We start from the raw sequence: 21,092 nt of genomic DNA on the forward strand, positions 1-21,092 counted from the left end.
ATTGGAAACTATGGAAACAAATAAGAGATGGCAAAACCGGTTTTGTTTCATTCTGTTAGATTCCCGTTGAACCGACGGTAATTTTTAATTTTTTGATATTTGAATCACAGTAATGCAGTCTTTTCTGTCTCGCTTCGGCGGAGCTACAAGTTTGGGTCCCGTCGAAATGCATTTTCGGGGGCCTTATTTCTCTATCACAGAAGTTGTAAAACATTTATCATAAGCATTTTTGTAACTCCCACGGTGCCCCTATGGTTATGGGGTCTCTCGCTCAATTGCAACATTTGCTATATTTTAAATCCGCGACTGCACGTCAAAACTAACTCGGGTGCAAGTTTTAAAAGGGTTTTTTCTGCTCAATGTTTACGATTATTTTGAACTCTATTTTTTACGACTATTTTTTGTATTTCCGAGAACACTTGTGTGCCCCTCCTCCCACTCTCTCAATTTCTGAAATTAAACTCTAGTGGTACTTCTTAGTTCAGTAAATTACCGCCCATTAGCCAGGGCTAAAGCAGAAATACGTAATTAATAGCACTCATGAGTGCTAATAAGCACGAAACTGCAGTCCTCGGCTGGAAATGACTGAGCTGGCGGTGTATTTCACGTATTTCTGCTTTAGCCCTGGCTAATGCCCCCCCCCCCCCCGGTAATTTACTTTATATACCTTGCCTTGCGTTCAATCTTCGAGTTGAACCGAACCATTGCTTCGGTCACTCGTCTGGTCTGCTAATTCTATATTAGCTACCAGTTTGTTTCGCACTCTTGGCTTCCTTAAGAGGTTTTCCATCTCCAGCTCAGTCACTTCCCTATGCCGGGCTGATGAGTGCTAAAAAGCTCGAAACTGCAGTCCTCGGCTGGAAATGACTGAGCTGGCGGTGTATTTCACGTACTTCTTAGTTGTTTAAAACTAGCACCATTCATAAAACTAGTATGTTGTGGCCATCACGAAACTTTCTTCTATATTTTTCCTTTTTCTGATCCCTCCCCATGCTTGACGAGGAAGCAATATTCCTAACAAAAACAAAATTACACATGCAAAAACTTGACGACCATCCCAATGTCTGAATTATTGTAAAAACAAAACAAAGAGCGAAAATTGAAAGTTACTTTAAAAGCCTTACTTGAATTAATTACAAATATTTTATTTATTAACGAACATAAGATGGCAACAGTTAAAATTTTTAAATCATTGAGATAATATTTCCTATCATTTCCATACAATTAAAATCACGAGAAATACGCAGACGACAATCTATTACGATTTATCTTTCTTATTGTTGCATTAATAAAACTATTTTTATTCGCAAAAAAAAAAAAAAAATCAACACCTCTTGGAGCGATTGGAGTCAAAATTGAACCAAAGCCTGTTTACGTATGGATTCACATATATTCCAAATTTCAACCAGAACGTAGCATTACTTCTTGAGATAGGGCACTCACAATGGAAAAAAAGAACGGGCCGATTGCGCTACCCCCTTTTTAGCTGTTGACACCAAAATGAAATCAGCTCTTATACCCACTAAGGGCTACTTGCCGATACATTTTTCTTTCATTTCGTTCATTATTTCTTGAGATACAGCAGTCACAATTGACGACAAAAAACGTTCTATAACTCAACCCCCGTTTGAGCTATTGACACCAAAATTGAATCAGCACCTGCTCCTGTTAGGGGCAACATATGGACCAAATTTTGTTTGATTCCGCCAGTTACTTCCTGAGGAATAGCAAGCACGCGTAACTCAAAAAACGTCCCATTGCTCCACCCCCCTTGGAGGAATTCGCGCCAAATACCAATTTGCACAAGTTCACATAGGGGCACATATGTGTACCAAATTTCGTTCAATTTCATGCGGTAGTTTTTGCTGTAGAGCGGCCACAAAAAACTGGTCACACACAGACGTGACACACATACACACACACACACACATACACACACACAGACAGACAGACATTTTCCAAAAATAGTCGAAATGGACTCAGCACACCTCAAAACGTTCGAATCCGTCAAAATTCGAAATTCGAAAATTTGCACGAATCCAATACTTTCTTCTATATATTAGATATAGAAGAAAGTAATTAGAGAATTTTTTTTTCAAGCTTTATCTATTGTTTAGGAAGAATTTAGAGCATTAATGTAAGAAATTGATTAAAGACGTTTTGAATGGTGACATAATTCGGAAATCAAAGGGACTTTTGAATTTTTTTTTCGGAAGTGATGAAGCAGATTCAGAAACTCTTCCGAGGCGTTGGTGGTAGCTGCTGATTATTTTTAACTAAAACTAATTTAATATTTGCTTTGCTTTTTGTATCATAGTTTATGACAACAGGAGCTGAAAGTGTTAGTATTTTCAAATGATAAATGGATGCTCTCGAAGGAATGTTTTCGTTTTTGACAAAACAAATCTTTAACAAAAATGGTTTTATTGCACCAAAATATGAGTTTTATTTTATTATTATTATTTTTTTTTTTTTTGCGATCGTTACATTGCAGTTCACTCTTTCACACTTAAAAATTTTATTACTGTATTGTTTAAGGGTGTTTCTTTGTTTGAATTTTATTTTCATATTTTTGTAATTAATATCTTTGTTCCCACTAGTTTATTTTAAATACTGATGATTGTCAGCTTCTTTCTTTTGTTTTGTTTCCGCAACTCGGTATTTCATTAAATCCCTTGAATACTTCAAAAGAACTGTTATTTTATTTTTGGGGCGGTTTTAAATCAAAAATACTGTTAGTTTATTTTACATCAGAAATAAAATTTACGCTAAATTTGTTTCCTCTTGATGTGTGTGTAGTCCTATCTCTTCCTATTTCTTACTACTTTTTTAAGTGATTTTTTTCCCTACTTTTCCTACTTTTTTAATTTTTGATTCCTCATTTCCTACTTTTCCCCCCAAAAAACCCTCTTCGGGGTCTGTACTACGTACGTATGAGTTTTCAACGTACTATTTCATAACGTTTTTGAGTGACGCAAATTTACGCGCATGAAGACATCACAAGAGAATTTGCGATAATTAACTGAGGAGGCGTTCAAAATGGATATTTCGGTCATCTATATGTTCTTAGGTGCATATGCATGTACAGATGTGCCGAAAAAACTTGTGAAGTATAAATTGGATGATCGTAAAATAGAAATTTAGGTCGAAATCTATTTTTTTTTTGTGATTACGATTCCTTATTCGTAGAAAGGAAGTAAAGTGAAATGAATTAATGATCCTTTAAATCCCTGACAATCTTATCAATACATTTCTGTTTGACTTTTTTTTTTGCCATCGGCCAACGGCATCGGCCATCGGCAATCGGCCATTTGGAGGAAAACAATCGGCCATCGGCCATCGACCCTCTTTGAACAATCGGCCAACAATCGGCATCGGCCCATCGGCCAAAAATTGCCATCGGTCGAGCCCTACAAATTATAACACAACTTGAGTTTACATCGAAATTAACAATGATTTCCCCCCCCCCCCCAAAAGGGGCAAAAGACCCCCTTAGGAACATCCGAATGCAACCAAAATTAAAGGTGCACAACTAGACCCTACTAGTCCACGTACCAAATTTCAACTTTCTAGGACATACCGTTTTTGAGTTAATAATATAATACACACATACGCACATACATACGTACATAAGGACGTCACGAGAAAATAAGTTGTAATTAACTCGGGAGTCGTCAAAATGGATATTTCTGGTGTCTGTACGTACCTAGGCATATATCCACGTGTGGTCGGGTCAAAAAAAAAACTCAACATTCATTCGGGGGTGAGAAAAATGGAAAGTAAGGCCGATTTTTGAGTGAAATTTTTTCGCGAATACAATACTTCCTTTTTTGTAAAAGGAAGTAAAAAAGGCTATTGTTACGAGTTCGGTACAACTTCAAACTTTCTTTAAATGACGACAAAGTTCTTGAGAAAAACACGGGAGATTTATTTACAGCTATGTACAAGAAATGTAGTAAACAACTGCTAAAATAACCATAGCAGTTAGGCAGATACGGATTAACACCGTAAACTCAACGGTAGCACACGTTTTCACATCAAAATACGCACAAACACAGCGCAAAGGCTTCGCAAAACAGAGCTAATACACGCTCTGCAGCCAACGGCTGAGACCAGTCTGACTTTTTATCACGCCGCGGAGACTATTTATAAATCCTTGAAAAGTTTCCACAATATTCCATTGTGACATTTGGATTACGTTCTACCAATTTCTCGTATTTTCTTTTTATTCCATTCACAAATCTTATCGGGGGACCATATACGTCATTCGAATGTAAGGGGGCTCATTATAAGAAACTATTTACAGGTTAAGTTTACTACCGTAATTTTAGATGAGAGTTAATGGAACAAACGCCAAAAATAGCCAGATAATTCAAGACAATTGTGTAGATACATCTAGTAAAGCATGAAGTACATCTACACATTAATAGCGCAACGACTAAGATCTGATAGCTACGAAACCTCAACTGCCTCCTGTAGTTTTAGTTCGTAGGAACAACTCTCGGTGTTAGAAGTTAGAAATTGCACTTTTATAGCTGTGGAATTTTCATTCATTTTAAAACTATGATTAATATATATTTTTTGACATAATTTGGAGAACACTGATTTAACCAGTTAAAATCACACTCGCTTAGTTATTTTACTATTAAAAAATACACAAAAAAAAAGTTCTCAGCCATATTAAAACACATCTTACAATAAAATCAAATTCCAATTTACTAATTCGAGCAATATTAAAATTGAAAAAATGGATACCCAACAAATCGCTTTTGAAAGGTTTGTCTGAACAACAAGAACAGAAATAAACAAATAAATAAGTAGAATTATTCTTCTGCTACATTATTTATCGTCTGCAAAATTTAGATCATGTTTTATCATCAACTCTAAATAATAATTTCGAGTAAGATAGGCCAAAAATTCAGTTATGGTCACAAGTACCCCATGGCTGAAATACCTAAATCAAACGTCAATCTTGACCAGAACAAGATTTTGTATCAGTTGTGGTCACATGTGCCCCATGGCTGAAATACTTAAATCAAACGCAATCTTGATCAGAACAAGATTTTATATCAGTTATGGTCACATGTGCCCATGTGACTGAAATGCTTAAATCAAACGCAATCTTGACCAGAACAAGATTTTATATCAGTTATGGTCACATGTGCCCATGTGACTGAAATGCTTAAATCAAACGCAATCTTGACCAGAACAAGATTTTATATCAGTTGGGTCACATGTGCCCCATGTGACTGAAATGCTTAAATCAAACGTCAATCTTGACCAGAACGAGATTTTATATCAGTTGTGGTCACATGTGCCCCATGGCTGAAATACTTAAATCAAACGCAATCTTGATCAGAACAAGATTTTATATCAGTTATGGTCACATGTGCCCATGTGACTGAAATGCTTAAATCAAACGCAATCTTGACCAGAACAAGATTTTATATCAGTTGTGGTCACATGTGCCCCATGGCTGAAAGACTTAAATCAAACGTCAATCTTGACCAGAACGAGATTTTATATCAGTTATGGTCACATGTGCCCCATGGCTGAAATACTTAAATCAAAAGTCAATCTTGACCAGAACGAGATTTTATATCAGTTATGGTCACATGTGCCCATGGCTGAAATACCTAAATCAAACGTCAATCTTGACCAGAACAAGATTTTACATTTCCATTCTTACCCAGCTCGTGCGGTAACTCGTGGCAAAATACAGCTACAGATGTACTGATGCCCCCTTCGACTCCAAAAGCAAAAGCAGCGCCTGTGGGAAAGGAAAACACGTTCAGAATGTTTTGAAATTTCAGAATTGGGTTGTTTCATTCAGTCAAAAGTAATACTTTAAGTCACTGAAATTGATAGAATAAGCAAAAAAAAAAAACATGGACCCAGAAAATACTTTCATTTTCAAAACGCTTAGTTTTTAGTTCATTTTTACTTTCTTCTATATCTAATATATAGAAGAATTGGATTCGTGCAAATTTTCAAATTTCGAATTTTGACGGATTCGAAGTTTTGGAGGTGTGCTGAGTCCATTTCGACCATTTTTGGAAAATGTCTGTGTGTGTGCGTGTGTGTGACCAGTTTTTTTGTGGTCGCTTTACGGCAAAAACTACCGCATGTAATCGAACGAAATTTGGTACACATATGTGCCCCTATGTGAGCTTGTGACCATTGGGTTTTGGCGCAAATTCCTCCAAGGGGGGTGGAGTAATGGGGCGTTTTTTGAGTTATGCTTGCCTGCTATTCCCCAGGAAGTAACAGGCGGAATAAAACAAAATTTGGCCCATATATTGCCCCAGCAGGTACAGGTGCTGATTCAATTTTGGTGTCAATAGCTCAAACGGGGGTCGAGTTAAAGAACGTTTTTTGTCGTTAATTGTGACTGCTGTATCTCAAGAAATAATGAACGGAATCAAACAAAAATTTATCGACAAGTAGCCCTTAGAGAGTATAAGAGCCGATTCTATTTTGGCCTCAACAGCTGAAAAGGGGGTAGCGCAATCGAATGTTCAATCTTTTCCAAATGTATCAGTCATTTTTGGAACACCTTGTATGGTGTAAAAAAAACCATAGGCCGATAAAATCTTCATGTGCTGCTTGGAGGTCAAAATTCGCATAATGAACAACAACAAACAAAAAAAAAGAAAAAACATTTTTTTAACACGAAGGCACTAATTTTTGTAACTTTTTTAATCGAGCGTGGGAAGAAAAGTTGCCAGTATATACTTTCTTTAAACTAAAACAAAAATCATAGAAATACTCAGTATTTCACCAAGTGTTTTATTTTCTTTTTCTTTTTTTTTTTGGTAAACATATGAAAAATTTTGAATGAAAAACAAGCCATATTCTAAAATACGCACATAACCATTATTACATGTTATATTGTACATGTAGCAATGTTAATAAACGTGTAGCAATCGAAAGATTTTTGACAAAAAAAAAATATTTGCCCTTGTGTCCCCGTTATCGATATAAGGTCTTAAAGTCAGCCAACATTTTCAGAAAAGTGTCAAGTTCAAAGACTTGGCGAAAATCTTCACCGTTTGCGTTTAAGTGCTTGGAAGACGTGTCCTGATACTTTCTGAAGATTTTGCGACTTTTCAGCAGACTTTAAGACCTTATTTTTCGACAACGAAGGCACGAGGGCAAATAACTCATGCATACAGAAAAAATGTTTTACAATAATCTTTCACTTGCTACTAATTTCTTTATTTATTTATTCATTTATTTTCGTAATTAATCTATCGTATGGTTTTCAGGTCAGTGGGTAAGAGATTTATAAAAAAAAAGTCAGGAGAATATCTTACCTATTGCCAAACCATCACAAAAATTGTGTAAGCCGTCGCCCATGATTACCATCCACGCCACAGCCGACACAGACTCTGGAACTTCGTGACTGTGTCCGTGACCGTGGCCTTTATGCTCTGTAACCGTAACCTTAGTTTCAGAGATCTTGTCTTTGATTGGGTAGTTCGTGGAGTCATGGAGTGAGTATTCTGACATCATGTAAGGCTCTGGTTTCAGCACTGAAAATGGTAAAATGTTTTTGAAAAAAAAAAAATCATTGTAGTGCACTATTATGTTGTTGTACTCTACTGTCTGACCATCGATTACATGGAAAGGCTAATATCCGGTTTATAGGCGGAAATGGACGTGTCTATTAGTTTATAGGGGTGTTAGTTGGTTTGTTTCAGATGTGCACTTTTGCATCTCTATTATTTAACCTTAGTTTTGAAAAAAGGAAAATTTGCTCTCGGCAACATTTTTTTAATCTAAAGTATATTCGATCTATATTCTCAAGGCAAAAATGAATTGATTTTGTTATTCACCACAAAGTTTTGAGCTTACCATTTTGGTTTTACGTTCCTGAACGAAATGAAAATATTTTATTTTCTTTTTGTTGTTTCCATGGTAACTACTTTTGTTTTCCCTTATTTTATTTTAGAGAATGCAATAAATGAATAAGGCACTGGTGACATTATAAAGCGCGTGCATCAAAATCCCATCGTTGTTTTCCCTTCTCCCCTGCTAGATTCATTCAGATGGAATCGTCTTTACTTGGCAGATTGCCAAATTATATACAATCCGTGGTCAAACAGTACTTCCACGATAATGGATATTGTCCTTAGAACACATAAAATGAAGGTAAACGGTTTGAAGCACCTGTACAGAATTCGTCTGTCAAGTAGAAAAAAGATGAGAGGTAAAAGAGGAGGTCGCTGTGACCTCCTTAAACAATTCCCTCTGCGATAATTTTTGTCCAAACATTCGGCAAATTTCAAGACTGCAACGGTAATAGTAATAAATAATAATAATTTTTATTATTATCATTAATTTTCATTTTTAAGAAGTAGTGTTCAACGGGTTGGAAATTATAGGCGGTTAGTACGGGGTTCAAAATGATAAATTTGATTGATTCACGTGTTTGAAGAAAGAAGATTTAACTTAATAAATGGATGCCTCAATTGCCAAATCGATTAACTCTACTTTTTTAAAAAAATCCCCATTTCTGCTTAAATACTGCTCAATCGATGCTTAGCACGTGAATTGATATTAAAGTTTTGGCTCAGTACATTTCTGACCACGTGATGGCAGAAAGCGTAACACGAGGGCCTGTTCACTCCTACGGATAACACTACCTTCTTCATAACTTTTCTCTACTTTTTAACACGCTTTTATTAGCTTCACCTGTATGTATGTATGTATGTATGTATGTATCTATCTTGTAACGGAATCTTGCAGCTCAAATTTCGCCCACTTCCTGTGATCGGATTCTTTTGAAATTTGGCAAGCGACCTCAGATCCGATGACAATGCAATATTCTATAATCAAATTAATTAATCAACTCTTTTAATTGTTAGTTTCCTCCAATTTTAATCAATATTTTGGCATAAGTCCAACAATGTGAAAAGGAATAATTTAAAAAAAAAACATTAATAAATGCTTGTAAAAATTATTTCACAATATCTACAAAAACCTTTAATTTTTCTGCATCAGACAAAATGTGTTCCAATGTTCCAAGGTAATTAGAACATAAAATATAATTGTTTTAAACTAATTTCATGCCAAAATTTAGGTGAGCCTTCAATTGGAAATTCATTGCTGATTAGACCATTGTTGAACAAAACTTTTATTCAAATGCATCTCAAATCTTCAAAGTAATATAAATATGATTTCCGCAAACATACATCGATGACTCACAGTAGCTTCTCATTGGGGTGCCCTTGTCTTAACTTTATGATATTACCTCGCACTCGTTTTATAAATAATTTCGTCGCCTGATAATTCTCCAACATAAGACTAAAAAACAGAAAAATAAAATAATAGTTTAAAAAACTAAAAAAACACGCTTTCGTAGCAAAATGAACTAAAGAGTGAAAAATAATCTTTGGATGATAGTAGTTGACCAATCACTTAATTTTAATGTAATACAAAATAGCGTGGGGGGCTTCTTATCAGTTGTCTTGAATTTGTTGTCCAAGCAAAAATGTAAATAGACAGCCCCCCACGCTTTTTTGTATTACATTAAAATTAAGTGATTGGTCAACTACTATCATCCAAAGATTATTTTTCACTCTTTAGTTCATTTTGCTACGAAAGCGTGTTTTTTTAGTTTTTTAAACTATTATTTTATTGTTTTATGGAGTTAGTCGATTTGGCAATTTCCAAATCCAAATGTGAGTTTTATATTTTTCTCGTGTTACAAACTAATAAAAATTGAACTGAAGCTTTGAATTAAAAGAACGAGGCAACTTAGTTGAATCAACTTCCGAACGAGCTGTCATCAAGAAGCGTAACCTGATAGGAAAGTGAAGGAATCGGCTCTGCAGCGGGCTAGTTGAGTCAACTCGGTTCAGCTTTAACAGCGTTGTGAAGCAGCTGCTCGAATGAAATTGACAAATAAAAAAAAGTTGATTTAACTAAGTTGCTTCGTGTGAACACAATGAAAAACACCAGTCAACTATTTGACACTCAACTTTTCCCGAAGAGTTGATTCAACTAAGTTGCCTAATGTGAACACAATGAAAAACACCAATCAACTAGTTGACACCCAACTTTTTTCGGAGAGTTGATTACGCTAAGTGGTCTAGTATGAACACAAGAAAAACATCAGTTAACTAGTTGACACCCAACTTTTTCCAAAGAGTTGATTAAACTAAGTCGCCTAGTGTGAAACTGACTGAAAAACACCAGTCAACTAGTTGACAGGCAACTTTTTCGAAGAGTTGATTCCGCTGAACCTAGTGCGTAAGAGGTCTTGCAATTGCCATTTGTCTTGAGTTTTGCAGCCGTGTCCCGAATTTTTGGTTTATTCCTAGTTTCACCGATAGTTCAAATCCCCCCTCCCTCCACTTGTTCTATTAAAAGGCATGATTGGAACTGAAAAACATGGGGCAGGGCTGATTTTATGTCGAGAAAACTGGTGGGACTCTGAATTTTTTTAGAGAAGATCATTTAAATCTTAATGACGTTAAAATTCAATCGCTCAATTCTTTTTCTTAGTGTCACCTTCAGGGCCCCCTTCCACCTAACCAACCCCCCACCACCTTTGACTACTTTTTTTTTTTTTGGTGCCCCAGCCACTTCTCTGCTTCAATGGGAGAACACCTGCTTCCGGCTCGGCTATTGACTGATTCAGACTGATGAGTCCATAACAAGGATGAAACTGCAGTTTCTGGGTATCATCACCGTGCTGTCGGTATATTGCATGAAACACAACTTCATTTCATCTTCACAAACCACGAGAAGAGATTTTTACTTACTTTGGGTCAATTCCTTTTCGTTTCCAATTAAATCCGTAGAGTTTCTTTTGTAATGAGACAATTTCTTTCCAACAATTCCTTGAGAAACGTCGTCGCCAAGAGAATTTGAAAACACTGCTTGGAACATTTTGGAATCTTCTTCCTTCTTCTGTTTCCTGGCGGCAGTTAACGCGCCAAGAAGTCTTTCGGCGATGAAAAAGAAGAAAATACCGCCAAGTGCCGCAAATCCTCGCCAAATGGCGGTTTTTTTCGGCCGAATCGGCTGCTATTGAGCTATCGTGTGTGTGGGCTCCTTCGCCACCAAGCATTGCCTAGAGTTTAAAGGAGAAAACGTGCTGTATAAAACATTTAAATCCTCACTTTGAAATAAAGAAATACCTACAAAAACACACACAGATAGTCTGATCATTGATTACATGGAAAGGCTAATATCCGGTTAAAAGTCGGAAGTTGACGTATCTATTAGTTTATAGGGGTGTTAGTTGGTTTGTTTCATATGTGCACTTTTGCCTCTCGATTATTTAGCTTTAGTTTTGTAAAAATAAAAAAATTGCTCTCTCCTAGCAACATTTTTTAAATCTAAAGTATATTCGATTTATATTCTCTCGGCAATTGATTTATTTATTCACAACAAAGTTTTGAGCTTACCATTTTGCTTTTACATTCCCGAACGAAATGAAAACATTTTCTTTTTTTTTTTTTTTTTTTGTTTCCAAAGTAACAATTTTTGTTTTCCCTCATTTTAATTGTAGAGAATGCAATAAATAAATAACGCAATAGTGACATTATAAAACGCGTGTATCAATATTCCATCGCTATTTTCACTTCGTCCCTACTAGATTCATTCAGATGGAAGCTTCTTCACTTGGCCGATTGCCAAATTACATACAATCCGTAATCAAACAATAGACATGTACAGATGTCGCGCATTGTTAAGAGAACTACAATGCGCGTCTCACCAACCTGCGTGAAATGAGAAAGAGTAAATCAAATTGATCATATCAAATTGAAGGAAATTTAAAGTTCTACAACTTTGTTATTGACAAATTTCATGAATACTGATCCTGGAAAGCACTAGGAGCAAATGTTTGACAAAAAGAGAGAATTTTTCCGAAAATCATCGATTTTTTATAACATATACCCAAAAAATTACTGGATATTTGACACATATGTGTAGAAACAGTTTCATAGTAACTGTATTTAGCTTGAATTTTTATTTAAAACGCATTTTTTCCACCGTTTCCGACATTTTCTCGAAAAACCCAAAATTTTCTTCCCCCCTCCCTCCCACTTTTAGCTCACCACCAGGGTCGGGGACTTTTAGTATGTTTACTTACTAACTACCCCTAACAATATTCTGCAGTCAAAAATTATCGCATATTCCATGCACGCTACAATGTATTTATTGACTGGACTAATAGCATAGACAATTAATTTCTGTTTCCAAAACTTATAATCATAGACTAATAATAAGAGTAGACCGAGCTTTCCCAGACTTGCTGTTGAAAAAATTGGTTCATGGATACATCATGTGACTAGTGGGAGGCTTGGCGAAAACTTTGGCAGCATGGTTGCTAGATGGCAGGATTATCTATAGTTTGGCACTCGACATGTATTTTAAGACGTAATATGATTTCATTATAATTTTTTCCATGTGCAGAGATTGAACTGTTTTTCTTTTAGTTATGCATTATTCTGACATTAGTAATTAGTTTTTGATCACAGTTTTCAGTAACTTTTATTTCATTTGGAACTGCTACGTCAGCGTTGGCGTGAACGTAATGGCGTAAACGTTTTGCGTTGACGCAAAAATGTACTACAGTCGGCGCTCATTATAACGACCACTCATTATAAAGACCAATCCATTATAACGACCAGTGGTAAAAGTCCCATCTTTGTTCCAATGAACTATAGGTTAATTTACTTCCGGTATAACGACCGTTCTGCATCATCTAATCCAATACAGCGAACGAATTCAGCGAACACTATTCCTGGTGTTTTTTCCAACGATACTAATATGTAACTTGAAATGACCTTTATTACTGTTTACGGACTGGAAGAAAGTGAAGATTTCAAAGTGGGTATCCTTACAGCTTTGCATCTTTCTAAAACAGCATGGAATTCAGAAAAGACGCATCAAGAATTGCCTCCACCATGTTGATTTTAAAAAGCAAAGGAAGAATGCTTAAATGATTTGTCAGGCAATCCAAGATGAAAATTTCGACGAAGAAGATGAAATGCTGTAAAAAATTTCTAAAAAAAATGAAATTGGTAGAAGTGTTAAACTTTGACTGTTATGCTAAAATCAATTATTATTTAGAATGTGACAAACACGTGTCTGTCAGAAAATGAAGTACCTCTCGATATTGTGCACAAAAACAAATTAATGTATAATGATCAGATGAAGAAGAAGAAATTGAGACCAATGTTCCCAGTATGAAAAATGTTTCAAATGCTCGAGAGACGTTTAAGTGTTTCTTTGAAAAGCAAGAAAAACACTATTTATCATCTATAACTGAAATGGAAAATTATGTTTTGCAAAAATCACATGTGCTAAAAAGGAAAGCAACTGTTTCTGATTTTATCTTCAGAAAATAAATGATTTGTAAGTACTGTAATACAATGTTTCCTATATTTTCTACTTAGAAATATTTTGTCATAATATTTTGCACCCAAAATTTAAAAAAAAAAATTCCCATGACAAAAAAATAATTTGGGCATTTTACTGGAATCTATAAAAAAGTGCCAATTGTATTGGAACAACGCAACATGCATGATGCATGCGTATATTATTAAAAAATTCTATCTCTTATAATGACCGCTCATTATAAAGACCTTTTTCTCTGGCACGGAGACGGTTGTTATATCGAGCGTCGACTGTAATCGGGTATCTTAAATTAAAATTGCAGGTAAAAATCTTACCGTTTGCCGATTTGTTTTGTGCGCTTGCATCTTTAATTGCTTAGAGAGTGATTGAAATTGGCTAAAGAAAATGCACAATACTATCTAAACGAAAAACTCACTATATTAACAAAATATTTACAACTTAGAATAACAAATTTACAAATCGGACTCCATAAAAGATCATTCTTCCGTGTTCCATCAATTCTATTTATTTTATTTCGCACTGGCGTTGATCGTCTGCTACGATCAACGCCCGCTGTTGCTAGGATATCCGCCAGTCACATGGTTTGGTTTATGAGCAGCAAAAGAGTTGCCATAGCTCGGTCTATTCTTATTATTAGTCTATGCTTATAATATATCAAAGGAGTATCAAGTTCAAACATTTTTGTTCTCCTTACGTGAGGCATCAGGTGTAGCAAGGCATCTCCTGACAAACTACCGATGGCTAAGCCAACCAAGAATTGCAGAAGCGTATGGTAGAACCATTTTTGCATGATGGGAATGACAGCCACACTCAGCAGGCCGCAAAGGCTGATGACGATGACAGCCAAGCAAGAATACATCCATTCTGCGGAGGAGAAAAATGTAAATCAATCTTTTCAGGTTGCGAAGAACAGATTCGCAGTCTACTAGCGGAACAAACTGAATCGTTTTCTTTAGAGCAGAGGATCCCAAACTTCAGACCTCCGTGGACCCCCTCCGGAAAAATTACGAAATTCGCGGACCCCCTCCCTCCCTGGCACGCACAAAAAAAAAAAAAAAAAGATTTGCAACAGTTAAATCTTTTTTTTTTTTTTTTGAGCAATCACGATTGCTTATTGCTTTCATTTTACTGTTTTTGACGTTCCTTTGATTTTTCCCACCGCCACCCTCTGCACCATCACCGTGGACAGGCGGGCTCCTCACGATGCTGCTCCTATAGCGAAAGCCGTCTCCAGGTTGCCATCCATGTCCTACACACACACACGCATACATACACAACTACACACAAACACACATACATACAGACACTTACACATATACACACACAAAAACCTACACACACAAAACTACCTACACTTTCATGAATGCACACAGACACAAACACACATGCCTACATACACATACCCCATACACACAAACACACATATCCCCCCCCCACACACACACACTCGTGATTGCGAAAAACATAATTTGAATTCAAGATGTCAAAATTCAAATTATTTTTTTTTTCCTAATATATTTTTACGCTTTTTTTCCCATTAACTTTATTTATTCTTTGTTCTGTACATTTTTCAGAGCTTTTGTCTGGATATCATTCTTACATTACTATTTTGAGTAAAGGAAGTAAAATTCTATTTGAAATAGGGAAGTTTCAAGCTATTAAATGTTCATATTTTGACTATTGGATATTGTTAATTGACCCTCAAAACTAAAAACTTCATCATCGCCGAATTTTAAAACACCGTGATTGATTTTTAATGAATTTTTAAAAATCCACGCGCAAAAGTGCGCTCTTCTGAAACGTCACGAGCTTATGTCACGGGGCACTAATGGGCAGCCTTCCCGTCGAAGATCCCTTGTTTTTGCTACGGACATTTTGAGCGCGCTGATATTTTTATTTTTTAGAAATTCAATAATCCTTTTGAACACACTATGGAGGCCGGATTCGTTAAAGCACAATCTAGTAATCTTCCTCAAGTAACATCAATGATGGTATTCGAATATTTCCGAGAGGATGAGAGGTTTAATGTTCCAGAGAAAAACGAAGAGTTAAATGCGAGGAGGTAAGCCTTACGTTTCTTCTTCGAAGTCAACTGCACGTCCTTCGGCTTCTCCCGCGGCGGAAGAGCGCATGACGTTACTTCCTGTGCCATGTGACGTCACAATCGCTTGAACTTTAAAAATTAATTTAAAAGAAACTACTTATCGTATCGCAAAATTTTTTTCACCTATATGATTTTCCTACATGTTACTCTATCATATAAAAATAAAATTGAAAAATCGAAAATTTCCCTATTCAATCTTCTTTACTAATAATAAAGCTGAAAGTCTCTCTGTCCGGAGGATGTCTGGATGTCTGGATATCTGTAGGATGTCTGTGACGCGCATAGCGCCTAAACCGTTCGGCCGATTTTCATGAAATTTGGCACAAAGTTAGTATGTAGCATGGGGGTGTGCACCTCGAAGCGATTTTTCGAAAATTCGATGTGGTTCTTTTTTTGTTCCAATTTTAAGAAAAAGACTATCATAAATTACGAAATTATCATAACGTGGAACCGTAACATGGGCACAAGCCTATTGGCGAGATACGAAATTATCATAACGTGGAACTGTAACGTCGGTACAAGCCAATTGGCGATGAAATTCACCATACATTATTTGTAAATATACAAGCGAACCAAAAGACCTTTAATTTTTCTATTACGGGCGAAGCCGTGCGGGTGCCACTAGTAAGGAATAAAATGTTTAATTTGAAGTATAATATTCCAGCTGAGGTAAAAATGTGCCTCAGTGTTTGTCTTTTACTTCACATACTTTTGTAACAATATAAACTTCGTCATGCACACAAAATTAGTTTATGTGCAGTGTGTTTACTTCCGAAGGAGGGGAGGGGGCTGCTTCCTGCATGTACTTAAGCAAAAACTTTTTTATTCCCAATAAGTGTGCTTTCTTCTATATATATAAAAATGAATGTTTGTCTGTATGTCATCCATGAACTCAAAAACTACCCGGCAGATTTGTCTGAAACTTTCACCGTTTGTTATTTTTGGTACTGGGAATGTTTATAGACCAGTTCGAAAAAAATCCGATCGATAGTTCCTTTTTTATTCCAATTTAAGTCACAATCCATTGGATAAATAGGAATAAAATGATCGGCTGCAGATATTAATTCGCGTGAAAGATCTCTTTGATAAGAAGTGAGCTGTTGCCATTTTTCTTGAGTTTGAACAAATAAATTCTTTCTTTATTGTTTTATGGCTGTTCATGCAACGGGGCGATTTAAAACTTTTTCTATTTGATATTTTTAGCGATGGATTGATCTTGCAAACTGCGTGAGTACAAAATTTGAGTCACGGCTTCACTGGATACCTGGACCGATTATTATGAAAATTGCTATATATATGTATTTTTCCACGGAGAATGTGCATAATATGCTCATTGAAGCCACTCGCCACCAGGTGGCACTGCAGAGTAGCAATTTCTGCCCCGTTCAACCGATTGTCGTGAAAATCAGCACAATGATGTATTTTTTTGTTGGCGTAGCAACGCGCGTCGGATACAGCTAGTTACAAATAAAACATCGTTCTTCAATCTCAATAATATATTTAATGCTTTAGCTGTATAGTACCACGGACCCCAGGGGGTCCACGGACCACAGTTTGGGAAACTCTGCTTTAGAGGAAAGGTTATTAAAAACTCTTTTACGTGGTGCTTGGAAAAGAATGGTGTGGTATCAGTGGTGTATAGTTCTGAGAGATAAAATGGGTTGGAGATCAAACAATCCTCCCAGATTTCGTAATTTACTCGTCCATCTTATGATAATTTTGCTCGGGAAAATGTTCTTAAAATTGGAATAGAAAAAGAACCACATCGAATTTTCGAAAAATCGCTACGAGGTGCACGCGAGATCCTGACAGAGAGAGAGAGAGAGATCCGGACAGAGAGACTTTCAGCTTTATTATTAGTAAAGAAGCTACAAATACCCGCCCTGCAACCAGAGTTAATGCTGAATTGCAAAAACATTCAAATGCAAAAAATTGTAGATTACTTCCATTAACTGCAATTTCGAGCAATTAAAGGATGTTATTTCTTATTTTACTTTTCGAGCCCAAAGGTATTTATTTAACATTTTCAGGTATTTGCTTGCAGTTCTGTGTTATTTTGTTATAAAGCTTTTTTTTTTCCGCAAAATACGGTAAGTCTGCTGGTTTGAGCTTTGTTTCGTAAATTACACATGCAACCCGGATCTTTGAATATCCGGAATGTCTTTGGTCGCAGTTTCTCCGGAAAATCGAAGTTCTACTCTTAGTTGTTAAGAAATAAAACATGTTAGTTTGCAAGCATACATATTAATTTGATACACAGACAGTGTTGCCAGATTGGGGGAATTTTCCCCATTTTGGGGAAATCTGGTGCTCTCTGGGGAAATTTTGGGGAAATGGGTTTTGAGGGGAATTCTTCGGGGAAAATTTTTTTTCTTGCGGAAAACTTGGGGAGAAAAAAAAAATGGTTATTTCTTATCTCTCGGTCAGGCGCTTGTATTTATGACTAGTGGCACCCGCACGGCTTTGCCCGTAGTAGAAAAATTAAAAGGTATTTTGGTTCCCCTGTATATTTACAAATAATGCATGATGAATTTCTCGCCAATTGGCTTGCCCATGCAACGGTTCCACATTATGATAACTTGGTAATTTAGTCGTCCATCTTATGATAATTTTGCTCGGGAAAATAATCTAAAATAATCTCTAAAAATTGGAATAGAAAAAGAATAAAATTGAAAAGCGCTTAAAGGTGCACACCCCCATGCTACAAACTAATTCTTTGCCATATTTCATGAAAATCGGTCGAACGGTCTAGGTGCTATGCGTGTCACAGAGATCCTGACACAGAGAGAGAGAGAGAGAGATCCAGACAGAGAGACTTTCAACTTTATTATTAGTAAAGATAAAAAAAGATAAAGATAAAAAAAAAAAAAGCGAAAATGAGAAGAAAAAAAAAGTTGGGGAATTTTATGAGAAAATTTGGCTATTTGGGGAGAAAAAAAAAGTTTCAAGAGATAAAAATATCAGAGGAAGTCGATTCATGTTATGAAAATATTAGTGGAAAAATAATTTTTGAATTTGGGGAATTTTGATAGAAAACATCGCTTTTTGGGGAAAAATTGGAAGGGAATTGGGGAAATCTGGATTTGACCATCTGGCAACACTGTAACACAGATCGCCTGAAAGAAAGAAAAAAAGTAGTTTCTGAGAAAGGTGTGTATTTACGGTCCATTGTAACCACGCCGCTGCTTTTCTTGTGGGCGTGGCTTCGAAACATACAGTGGCCTTGATCCAGCTCGTAGATGATGGCCGGACACAGGTGCAGGAAGCTGACCGGATTGAGACTGCTCGTCTGGTTGATGCCGAAGGTTTCTAGGATCTCCTTTGGGCTCAGGCACTGTTCGAAAAAAAAAATATATATTAATTTGAATTTTTGGCATCTTGAATTCAAATTATGTTTTTCGCAATCACGAGCATGTGTATGCGCGTGTGTTTGAGTAGGCGCATGTGTGTGTTTGTATAGGCGCATGTGTGTGGATGCGTGGTGTAAGTGTATGTATGCATGTGTGTGAGTGAGTGTTGTATACGTGCGTGTGCGTGTAGGCGTTCGTGTGTGTGTGTGTGTAGGCGTTCGTGTGTGTGTGTGTGTAGGCGTTCGTGTGTGTGTGTGTAGGCGTTCGTGTGTGTGTGTGTGTAGGCGTTCGTGTGTGTGTGTGTATGTGTAGGCGTTCGTGTGTGTGTGTGTGTGTGTGTAGGCGTTCGTGTGTGTTTGTGTCTGTGTGCAGGCATGAGTGTGTGTATTTGTAGGAGTGTGTGAAGTCGTGTGCTTGTATGTGTGTGAGCGTGCGTGTGTGTAGGACATGGACGCCTCAGACCAGGAGACGGATAGCTCAGGACCGGGGGACAGCCGCGCCTGGAGGACGGCGGGCGATGGTGCTGCAGAGGCCCCTGGTCCAAGCTGAAAAAGGGACCGTAACATCAAGGACGGTCAAGTGAGAACAATAAGCAATCGTGATTGCTAAAAAAAAAAAACACACAGATTAATAAGTAGAATGGGTGCCACAAGGGGGATAATGGCGCAACATGCGCCATCAAAATTTGGGAGGGGAGACTTTTCTCTGTCAATGGTAAATTCTTGGGCCAGAGAAATTTTCCTACAGACGTGAACCCAACGAAGCCTAATGCTGTCGTGGGCTGGTACAGGGCAGTAACCGAAGGCGGATCCAGAAAATGTTCAAGAAGGGGGCGATTGTTTTTCACTCTTTTCTCTTTGGAACTTCAACTTCTAAAAATTATCGAAGGAGTGTACTGAAACGCTCCCTTACCTATCCCTAATATCATCTAAGATCGTCTAAAATTGAGATTTTGGAACTTCAATTTCGAAAAAATTCCTATAGAAAGTTCTTGTCTCTATCCCCAGAGTAATAAGAGATGTGCTACGATTGCGTTTTAAAGACTTCAATTCCGGAAAAATTCCGGTAAAGAGCTCCCTTTCTTCTAACGCCATCGAATAGTACGTAAAATTGCGGTTTTGAAACTTTAGTACTGAAAATACACATGAAGAAATTTTCTGTCTCTCGGCTCAAGGAGCGGGGGGGGGGGGATCACCCCATTTGCCCCTTCCTTGTATAAGTCTTTGGCAGTAACTGCAAATTTTTCCTTTGTTTGCACAAGTTGTAGAGTCAAGTTGCTGATTTAGTTTCTGCTGAAAAAAAAGTTTCATTCCAACATCTCCCTGTTGTTAATATACAGGGTGGTTATAAAATAACGTGAGGTGATCAGAGCCCTCTAGCGAGTGAAGTATTGGACGAAACATTGCCAAATTTCATGAGCATACATAGCAGACCATGGGATCTCGATTTCTACAATAAAAGGAAATAGTACCAAAAGTCACCACCAGGAGGAATTTTGGCGCTGCATAAGTGTATTACTAGCGAATACTAAAGAACTAAATGCCAAAAAATGCAGCACATATCAAGTTTTTTGCTACAAATAATTGTTGCTTACAAATGAGGTTCAATAAAAACAACAAGAAATTTCAATTTGTAACAAGAGAAGAATTTTACCAAAAGTCGCCAGGAAGAAATTTCGGCGCGGCAACAAGGATTTCTTTCTGAATAATATTCATGTAAGGTGGTGCACCACCCCATATTGGGGTTTAGGTACTGAATGTATGGCGGCAACATTTCTTTAATAACAGTTTTATTAATCATGCTTTTCCTACGGTATGGAGACCGTGGTCGCCCAATCATTCACCTTGTTATTTTTAACCATGGGGATTTCGTAACGGTGTTGTGTATCTGCGACATGTTCCCGATATCTCAACTTTCAAAACTAGAAAAACGTTAAAGGTAGGCGAAATTAATCTCCCCCCCCCCAGAGGTGTGGAAAATATTGTGCATCGTATGCTGTACCTGGAAAATCTCGATGTTGGTCATATTAAACCTCATTTGTTGATAAAAATCATATTTTGTGAATAAAATTTATGCATATTTTATCAGTTAGCATTTAATCCTTCAATAGTCACAGTCATACACCTTTTAAACGCCAAAATTTCCCCTGGTGGCAATTTTTTGGTACTAATTTGTTTTTATTTCAGAAATCAAAATCCCATGGTATACTGTGTATGCCTATGAAATTTGGCAATGTTTCGTCCGATACTTCACTCGCT

General features: G+C 36.8%; 1 protein-coding gene across 1 annotated transcript in view; it reads right to left on the minus strand.

Annotated features, from left to right (window-relative positions):
* Positions 1-21,092, minus strand: part of LOC129232446 (zinc transporter ZIP10-like) — a 48,695-nt gene that overhangs the window by 12,601 nt on the left and 15,002 nt on the right. Inside the window, 6 exon segments of the mRNA XM_054866592.1 lie at positions 5,690-5,770; positions 7,317-7,535; positions 10,773-11,031; positions 11,033-11,083; positions 14,075-14,244; positions 18,647-18,818. Coding sequence (XP_054722567.1) covers positions 5,690-5,770; positions 7,317-7,535; positions 10,773-11,031; positions 11,033-11,083; positions 14,075-14,244; positions 18,647-18,818 — 952 coding nt within the window.

The sequence above is a fragment of the Uloborus diversus genome, unplaced genomic scaffold (assembly GCF_026930045.1).
Source record: "Uloborus diversus isolate 005 unplaced genomic scaffold, Udiv.v.3.1 scaffold_12, whole genome shotgun sequence".
Lineage (NCBI taxonomy): Eukaryota > Metazoa > Arthropoda > Arachnida > Araneae > Uloboridae > Uloborus > Uloborus diversus.